General features: G+C 41.8%; 1 protein-coding gene across 1 annotated transcript; it reads right to left on the bottom strand.

Annotated features, from left to right (window-relative positions):
- Positions 1-730: 730 nt before the first annotated feature.
- On the bottom strand, positions 731-7,488 carry and2 (actinodin2). The gene is made up of 6 exons (XM_026150071.1): positions 6,833-7,488; positions 6,199-6,294; positions 5,053-5,097; positions 3,163-3,326; positions 1,797-2,666; positions 731-1,543 (listed from the first exon to the last, which is right to left on the bottom strand). The coding sequence occupies exons 2-6, from the start codon at positions 6,269-6,271 to the stop codon at positions 1,151-1,153; spliced, it is 1,545 nt and encodes a 514-aa protein (XP_026005856.1). The 5' UTR covers positions 6,272-6,294; positions 6,833-7,488; the 3' UTR covers positions 731-1,150.
- Between the last annotated feature and the right edge of the window lie 2,248 nt (positions 7,489-9,736).

The following is a 9,736-nucleotide window of genomic DNA, read 5'->3' as shown; positions in this document are numbered from 1 at the left end:
CTAGCATTTTAAAGGACTTACCTTTCCTGTAAGAAAAACAGGGCATTTGTGATTAACTCATACATATTATAGATATTCTATTTGCCCAAACTAAGAAACAATGTTGGCAGTTAGATCCATTAACTCCATCCATGACGGCTAGCTCAGGTGCAGCTAGTTTCTATACTATGGGTGTCACTTCCTGTGACACCCATAGTGTTTGCCATGATTAGCCTCATCATTTCCTGTCTGCATTCGTGTTTCTCTGACAATAGAAGCAAAATGAACAGAAAATCACTGCCTTTAACCTCAAAAACATTCATCAGGGGTCTTGCAGGGTTGCTTACTACCTTTCAAAATATATATTTATATTTATAATATCTATTTATGGTAATTGTATTTGGAAATAAACAGCTTATTGTTGCACATGTTGCAGCAATAAGCTGTTTCTATAATGGGCACAAACCGGTGAAAGCCTAACACTGTTTGCCAGCTGGCACAATACACCCCTGCATGTTCACTGCAACAGCTGGGGACTGATGCATGGAAATGATGTGTATAATCACAGAGTAAGCATCACAGTATTTGGAATAGATTGACTCTGTGTTTTGATTCTTCTCTTTTTCTATGTTTAGCTGCCAAGCAGATGTGTCTGTGACCGCAGTGTAAACAACAATTATCTAGAAATTAAATTCAAGTGATTTTTTTTCTTTATTTAGAACTTTACAAAATCTAAACAAATGAAGCTCTGTGAGGATCAAAGTTACAGAAAACCACTGAAACTAACTTTAAATACACTCAAGTAAAAGAGAATGTACAACAGAGAGAAAATCCTGCCCACTAATTTAAATTCAAAGTAACCTAACTCTACCACACATCTATACAAACGCCTCTTTTCGACAAACATACAAACATAACACACGGTGCTATACGTGGCATGGCACTCTTTTCTTGTTCCTGCTTTATAAGACCAGACTAAAACTAGGAAGCCTTCACCTTGTTTGAGAGAGTGAGATGGATTATTTAAAAGCTGCATTGTTTTATGATTGATCTGAAGCTTGGTAAAGCCTTAAGGCTTCTGTCGGAGGTTGTGGTCGAAGAAAATTAGAGACTGCAGAGTGAGCTGCATTGCCCAGCAGGTGTTGGTTCTGAGACTGATTTATTTTAAAATCTATTTGTACTGGTTCATGACGCCCCTGAGGAAATCTTCGAAGCGTGGAACAGCAAGCTGTGGACCGGCAGCCTCCTTGGCCGGCTCATCTGCAGCGGAGGCTGCGGTGGCGGGCTTAGCACGACGCAGGCGGCACTTGTAGTCGTATTCAGGATCGCAGTCTGGATCAGGCAGGATTATGCCATCCTCACTTGATTTCATGGCCTTGGCACCAGAGGGTGGAGCAAACTTGTGACAGTTGGGGTCAAATGGATGGCAGAAGAGCTTGGCTGGAGCCATGACGTCAGCCTTAGCCTCACGACTACTCTCGACTGGGATGCAGTCTCTGTCATAATGCACATAGCAGTCGTAGCCCTCCTTGGTCTTGCCACGGACACCAAGTTTGTAGCGTACCTGGTTGATTGATTGATTGATTGATTGATTGATTGATTGATTGATTGATTGATTCATATGTTTTTGGATCAAAACAGATGCAAAGCAGACCGTGAAAGCATTATTCAACATCAATATCATTTTACTACATTATTAAACAGACCAAATGTTAAAGAAAAGATGAATTAAAGAATTATTCAGTCAGAAGGATTACACTAGATTAGATGAAATGACAGAAAAATTCAAGCCTGTTTACAGGACTTCAGATTCAGACCTGGTGCTCTGGTAGCTGTGGAGGCAGCTTGCGCAGAGCAGCAGCAGCTGCCAGTATGCAGTATGGGTCGTAGCGAGGGTCGCAGGACAGAGGAGCAGCAGGATGTGCAGGCTGATTCATGGGGGCGTACTTCACCACAGGCTTGGTCAGGCTGGCCAGCCTGGTAGCAGTCAGGGGGTTGCAGCTTGCATCAAACAGGGGGTTGCAGTGTTGCTCTTTAGCAGCCAGAGGAGCGGGAGCGTTGGTTGCACACAGAGGATCAACAGCTGGGTCACAGCTGGGTTGCATCAAGTGGTAGAAGCCAGTAGGATATTTCTGGACCAGGGAAGCCATGCAGTGGGGATCCTTTGGGTTGCATTTGAGGGCAGCATAAGATGGAGCTGGACCTTGGGCTGGACGGTACCCATAGGCTGCTCTCAGGTGGTACTGCAGACACTCTACATCTTCAGGTTGGCAGATTCTGAGCAATTCAGCCCTCTGCTCAGCACCCAGGAAGGGCTCCAGGACAGGAGCGTAGTAGTAGAAACCAGTTTGGCTCTTCATTGGCACCGGGGTATAGATAGGCGCTGGCACTTTGGCTGGAGCTGAAGGTGGCTCAGGGGCTGCAGATTTGCTGGTAACAGGGAACATGCAGTAGGGGTCAGTATAGGGGTTGCATAGCCTGACATCAGCAGACTTGATGGGGGCAGGCATCGCCACGGCCGCCTTTGGTTTGCTAGTTAACTCGGCGATGCACTCCGGATCTTCAGACTCGGCACAGGTCTTGTAGATTTCGCTGAGGTGGTTGAGGTAGTGGTTAAAAGTCGGTCCCTCCTCTGACCTGTGCTTGTTCTGCAGGTAGGCCACATACAGACGATCAAGGTCCTCAACCTGAAGATGTTTGGAAAGGGGAAAAACAAGTTAACCTCCTCAAATCCAAAAATCAAATCAAATGATACAGAGGCCATAGAGAGTAAAAGTAAAACAAAGAGGAACCCCAAAGATAAATTTGCAGAAATCCTCTGTTGAGAAAAACAGTTACTTTTTCACTTTTGTGTAAACCACGGAGCTTTCACAGATACTACACACTGAACACATTAAGAGGTTAATAGCTTATTAAAAATTGTTCTATAAAAATATCTGGGCAAATTTAGTTCTCTGAACTGCATAAATAAGGAATCTGTTAAAACTAAAAAGGTGGTTGAACCTTTCTGTTTCCTGCATTAAACGTGGCATATTTAATTTTAAAAAGGAGAGAAAAGTTCTCCTCAAAGTGCAGAGTAGTGATGCAAATTGTTGCCTCAATTTTTAAAGGGAAAAACAAGCACAGTTTCATAATCGTGACTGGGAGAATCTGAATAATTAATGTGAAACAAGCTCCACTCACTCCCTCCTGGTTGTGGCTGTCCATGAAGTATTTGTACCATCCCCAGAAGTCAGGCACGCGTTTGAACTGGGGCACAGCCACGACGGGGACGTTCCTTCTGTCACGAACCAGCTTTTTTAGGCTGGTCATTGCCTCGGCTTTCACATCATCAGACACGGCGGCCACTGAAGGGAAGGAAGAAGAGAAAACATACAGGACTGTAGTTAAACTATATATATCATTTACTGCTTGTTATGAAGAAAGGTTCCATGATCTTTTTTGATTTATTTATTTTTTTAGAAATTAACACACACACACACACATAGGCATACATATATAGATATATATATCTATATATGTATAGTATGTGTATATATATATATATATATATATATATATATATATATATATATATATATGTATATGTGTGTGTGTGTGTGTATAGATAGATATACATATATATATATATATATATATATATATATATATATATATATACATATGCATAGGTTGGTGCAAAAGATCAAAACATTAGCCACAGTTTTGTTTGTTAAGTAGGCTGAATTAGAGACTTTAGGTCCAGTGGAGATGTTATAAACCAATTACAGGACAGTAGAACTCATTAACAGGAATGTTTAATGTAAAATAAAAATGCCAAATCTGTACTTGCAGAGGACACAGTGCACAAAAGTCTGATGAACTAACTGTTGACCTTCATTAAACTGCATCTATAATTGGAACGGTAAATCCTGTTGGCAGCAAAGGATGCAGTATGTTATAGTTAAGAGGCAGAGTCCATAGATGGGTGACAAAGAGAGATCACCCTGCTCCCCTCAGCTGTAGGTGAAGGAGAGCTTGAGCTGTGAATCTATTGTGCAGAGAGTGGGCAGAGCTTTTTCACACTTTCTTTTAAATAGTCATTTCAAGAACAACACAGTGACAGTGATTGTGTTTAAAAGCTCCAAAAGTTTAAAATACACTAAACACAGTTATTATTTCTGAAACCATCGTTATAAACGTCTGTCTTTGGATTAAGGTGCTGTCCAAAGAATGCACTCAGTGTCCCGGTGCCAGACAGCACAGGAGACCCACAGAGATGCCAATGCCCCAACAGGGCACAATATATTACCGGTAGAAGGACCTTCACTAACTTTAATTATGTCCCTATAGAAAGTAATTATATATACTACTATATAGGCCATCACACAACTAACAGTGAGCAGGTCCCTTTCAACTGGTACAGACCAGGTGAAGCATTTTTATCGTAATATATATAAAAGCTGTGTTAAGTTTAAAGCAAACCAAACATTTTCTACTGCTCGAACTTCACACCGAAGCTTTAATCTGGGAAAGCATGGGCTGGCTTTTACAGCCACCAGAAATGCATCCCTATAGAAGGCTGCTGCTGTGACTGGCTGCACCTCCATAAGATAGCCTAGAAGCTCTTTTATATTTAATTTCAATGTGTGAATTGCATCATATTGTTGTTAAATCAGGTTCATCAAACTTTATCTCAAAGGAGAAATTTTTATCAACAAAAAAATGGCATAATTTTAATTGGCCCAACTATTTCTATTATAAGTAGATTAATCTCTTAATCTCTTGGACTGTTAATTATCGTGTATGACTGACGTAGTTCTCATAGAGCACTTTAGCTTCTTACTTTAATCCATTATCACAATCCTGTTTCTGTTGACTAATTGTTTTAGCTCCAAACTAGATCTCCTCAGACTTTGTGTTTTACTGTGAACCAACATGTAAGTTATTTGGTGCTAATTGGCAGAATGGAAAGAAAAGGTAGCTACGTGGAGCATTTATCTCCCTATAAATAGCAGCGTTTAAGGTTTCTGCAGTTGGTTTTTAGGTTGTTGAGGTTGTTTTGCCCCACGTTGCCACATCATACGTCCTCACCTTCCTCCTGCTTGTGCTGCTCCACTGGAACGGCCCCCAGAAAATCTGTAAAACACAAGCAGCAGCCACATTAGCAGCAGCAGAGACGTTCACTGATTAGGAACAGATGTTCCGCTTTACCACAACATCAGGGAAAATGCTGACCCACTAATAAGCCCCCGGGTGAAACACGGCAGGTGCTGGAGCGCCAGGCAACATCCTGCAGATTAAATTCCCCCCTCAACACCAAGCCCCCACCCAGCCCCTAACTTGTATATCGTATAGCTTTGAACCAGCCCAGTGAAATTAATGCAGGTACTGGGGGCCTTCTTAAAGTTTACCTGTAAAACTACAAAGTCAGGCCTCACACAAACTAATTACAGATACACTGTAAAAATGTCTGGTGGGAGGGGAAGGACGTCTCCGGGTCTCTTCTGCTCCTGCTGAGGTTTACAACTACAAGAAAACAGCCAAGTCAGCTGATTATCCCTTAAACTTTCATTAATGTGGAAAATCTTCCAAAGGGGAGGCAGTGATAGATGTGTTTTTTATGACTGCAGAAAGGTTTTGTAGTACTAAAGGGCATCATCATGACAAGCCATTTTACTGCTAAAGAGAGAAGGGTAATGGTGTTCTTCTGACTCTGTGGCAGAGATTAACGTGCCCGGGGTTGGACTATACTACCAGGTCAAAATGCTTCTAAAGTATTTTTGCTTAAACCAAAAATAAGGAGAAAAAAAATCAGTACTCAGGTCTTTAATTGAAGTAAAGACACAGAGGAAATCGGAAAATGTAATTTATTTAAACCAAAACATACTTACAGTATCAAAAGTAAAAGTATCGTTATATACATCAATAGACTGTCGGTGTGATAAATAGTTAAAGATATGCTGATGTTAAAAGAGGTCTTTTAGTTGTGTGATCTCTGTGAGCAAAGGAACTATATTTGTCAGACGTTCAGTATGTAATAAAGTAGATGACATCAAGCTTTAGGAGTTTAAAGGGCATCTAGTTCACCTTCACTGGTCTAATTGAAAAATGTTGTATCTGAAATCTCAAAATTAAAAAAACAAAAAAACAAAAACTGATGTAAATGGTTCCTCGACTCATTAAATTCTCAGTGAAATATTTCCTAATATCATAGATGCAATTTATGAAAACTCTCACCTGGTAATAAAACAGCTGCTAACAGGAATCCTGTGCGGATCAGGGAAAGCGACGGTCGCCCAACACGTGCCATTTTCTGTTGTTTCTTTGTGCTTCCTGGGGGAAAAGGCAGTTAACAATATTCAGAGTGTTTGCAGGCTGAACTTCTGGAGACATAGTCTATTATTTCAATACGACAAGAGTCTTATAAGAATTTTATTATTTTTGGGAGGTTTTTTTGTCTTTTTTAAGGCAATTTTTCATGTAACTGATAGATATGGAAATCCTTGAGAAGACAATGCACTTGGAACAAAGAGAGCGCTTTTATTTAACTTTCTGATGCCAAGACAATGGAGAGGATTGAGGACATGCTGTAATAGAGCTTTTCAGAGATTAACGAGAGAAATAAGATGTCACTTCTGAATATCAGAATATCAAATAAAGCAAATGAACTCGACAATTCAAACAGCCAAAAGCTTGAGATGTTCTCTTGGATCGATGCGTGGAGAGCTGCTTAATTACATCTGTTGTTCTCAAAAAGACAGATGGCTTCTAAAAGTTGGACAACCTCACTTTTCTAACAAAGACAAGGCAGATGAGACTACAAGCGACCACTCCAGAATTATGAACTCCAGGGGTTATTATTGGCCCTTACCTGCAAAAGGTGTTGAAGTTGTGGCCTCTTGGTCCAGCAGCTGTCTTGGGAAAGGGGAGGGGGCTCTCTGCACACTGGTTATCTGAGCTGTCTAAACCTTCTACCTCTTTGCTCTCTGTACGGGCCGGACACACACGAAAACATTTTAAAGGCGCTCTCTCGATCATTAAAAACAAAAAGGCATGTGATACAGTTTGCCCGCTCCAGGATTGGCTCCTGTGCTGCCACCCATCCAACCAATAGGGGTCCTGTAATTATGAAAGGTGAGAAGTATGACAGTATAACTGCAAGGTACCATTTAGAGCTTCTTTCCTCACAGTTTTGGAATTTATTTTATTTTAAAATAAAATAAATGGGAAGGTGTGAATGTGAAAGGTAGTGTAAGTGGGGCACTCACAGAGGTAAACCTTAAGAGACTTTAGAGCTTGAGGCACTCCTGGTTTTCCTGGTACTTCCCAAATATACTCTGGAACTAGTAGATAAAATCATCCTCCACTACTAAGGGAATGAGTCTCCTGTGTTTTCTTTTCAAGCTTTCTCTCCCCAGGAACAGCTTTTCCTGCAGAAAATTGACTGCAAATAAAAAATATTTCTACTCTGTTGCGTCAGTGTATTGACTAATGTGTGAGCAATATTTGCAGGATGACAGAACATGACTCATTTCACCTCAGTGACGCAATGCAACATCCAAACAGCAACAGTTGCAGCTCATTTGATAATGTTTGTGAACCTCCCGTGAGTCTGTGGTGTCAAAAGTCTGCACCCAGTCAGCTGTTTTATACTGGATGTGAAATCTGCTGCTGGAGAGAGAAAAAAAAACCCAGAACCAAATTCCTTCAGCCAACTCTGAATGGAGATTTTAAATCTTACCAACCAGAGTGATGGTAAAAAGGGTGGTTTCATATGTTAAATACACATCTTTTAGATGATTAAAAATGCTTGCTTTTGTTGCACAGGCATATTTTCTGCTCTGAAACAGCACAGAGGAGATGTAAGCCATTAGGACAGGCAGGTCTCATACAGAGAGCTACTAATAAAGTAATCTGCTTCTGCTGTGGAGACAGAGCCATCAGGGCCAGCATGCCAGCAGCACTGCTACATGATCCTGATGCTTGGATCATGCCACGTAGCCGGCACAGCCTGCAGCCTGTGTCAGTGGAATATATATATACTGGATTTGGGAGCTATGGAAACGGGAAAACTGAGCTTAAAAGAGTCAAACAACATAGGAAGCTAAAAAACAACACAACTCATTGAACTCAGTGTACTTAATTGTACTTTTTAGAAAGCTTTTTAAATAATTTGTGTGTATCCATGACTTTAGGCCCTTTACTTCAATCATTTTTCTGTTTTAGCTAACCCTTAAAAACTGTGACCATCTTCCATTCCAACACATCACTCAGGTGCTCTACTGGATTTGCAATCTGGTTGCTGCTGTGTTAACCTGCTGGAAGCTGTTCCGTTATTTGAGGTTATGGATGTTGTTTGACTGGAGGCATACCTCACAGACACACGAGACGCGCCATTACTCCATGAGTGTCCTTTATTATTTTCCATCCCCCCCTACAACAACAACCCAGCAGAAACGTTCCTACCACTTAACATTTACCTGATACTACATCCCCCCTACTAAATAGGATGTGATGCTGGAATATAACCAAGAAAACAGATTAGACCCGCACGCTTTAAAGTATACTATTACTATGTCCTTGTGCTTTATCTGGTAACAGCTTGTTTACTGAACTCGCTTGGTTTCAAACCAGACTACTCAGAATGTCCAAAAATAAACTCTCAAAGTATACAACTCTGAACACTAAGCATAAGTGCACATTTCTGAACTATTCAGTGCAGCTACAAACAACATGTTTAAACAGTGCAACCATTTGCTTTATTTCTCATTGTCTCTATGAGGGATGGGGTAGACTACCCAGCCCTCAGCCTGAGTGTGGGGATTATTCTGCCCCAGTGCTCACTCAGTTCCAAGCCCTATGAGCAAACATAGTCTTTTAGGTATGCTGGAGGCCTCCTAGACCTGGGTTGGATTTGGCTCCCAGCTTCAGGAGTCTGCTGGCTGGCCTCCTGTGAGATAGTGTCTGGAACCGACACAATCTGTGCAGCTGGAACAGAGTTCTCAGGTGAAGCCTCTGGTGGATCGCCAGAAATCTCTGGTGCCCCAGGTGTCCATGTAAGATGGTAACGGTTTCTTCTCAGCGTGCCCTTTGCTGTCTCGATGATGTAGGACCTCGGTGAGCCTGCCATGGACACGACTGTCCCTCTAGTATCCATGTCTGAGACCCACACTTTGTCTCCAGGATTGAGCTGTAGCATATCATGTGCTCTGTGTCTGCGGTTGTAGTTTTGTCTTTGCTTTTGTCTGTACGATTGTTCTATAGCTTTGAGCTTGTCTGTGTCCGTACCTCTTGGATGTAGCTGTGATGGGATGACAGGAATAGTTGTCCTTATCCGTCTACCCATGAGAAGCTCCGTTGGGCTGTAGCCATTTGCCAATGGAGTGGCCCGGTATGCCATAAGGGCGAGATAGGGATCGCCAGACTTTTTAAGAAGACTTTTGATGGTCCTGACTGCCCTCTCGGCCTCCCCATTGCTCTGAGGGAAGTGGGGACTGGATGTCTCATGGCTAAAACCCCATTCTTGTGCAAATCTTTTGAAGGAATCAGACGAAAACTGAGGTCCATTATCAGAGCGAACCCGCTCTGGTATGCCATGACGTGCAAAGATTGATTTACAGTGCTCGATCACTGCCTCTGATGTTGTAGATGTCAGTTTGGCAACTTCGAAGAATCTGGAAAAGTAATCCACAATGACCAGGTACTGTTTATTCTCTATCTGGAACAGATCAGTTCCCACCATGGCCCACGGTCTTTGTGGGAACTCGGTAGGTAG

This window comes from Astatotilapia calliptera, chromosome 18 (assembly GCF_900246225.1).
Source record: "Astatotilapia calliptera chromosome 18, fAstCal1.2, whole genome shotgun sequence".
In the NCBI taxonomy this organism is placed as follows: Eukaryota; Metazoa; Chordata; class Actinopteri; order Cichliformes; family Cichlidae; genus Astatotilapia; species Astatotilapia calliptera.
Note: the sequence above shows the minus strand (reverse complement) of the source record. Positions and strands in the feature narration are given on the sequence as shown.

Bases quoted from the DNA above. Each gene is read 5' to 3' on its own strand.
- and2 (XM_026150071.1), bottom strand. From the start codon at position 6,271: ATGGCACGTGTTGGGCGACCGTCGCTTTCCCTGATCCGCACAGGATTC. The intron at 5,098-6,198 runs GTGAGAGTTTTC...TGTGTTTTACAG, and splicing joins AGCAGCTGTTTTATTACCAG to ATTTTCTGGGGGCCGTTCCA. The intron at 3,327-5,052 runs GTGAGGACGTAT...CCTTCCCTTCAG, and splicing joins GCAGCACAAGCAGGAGGAAG to TGGCCGCCGTGTCTGATGAT.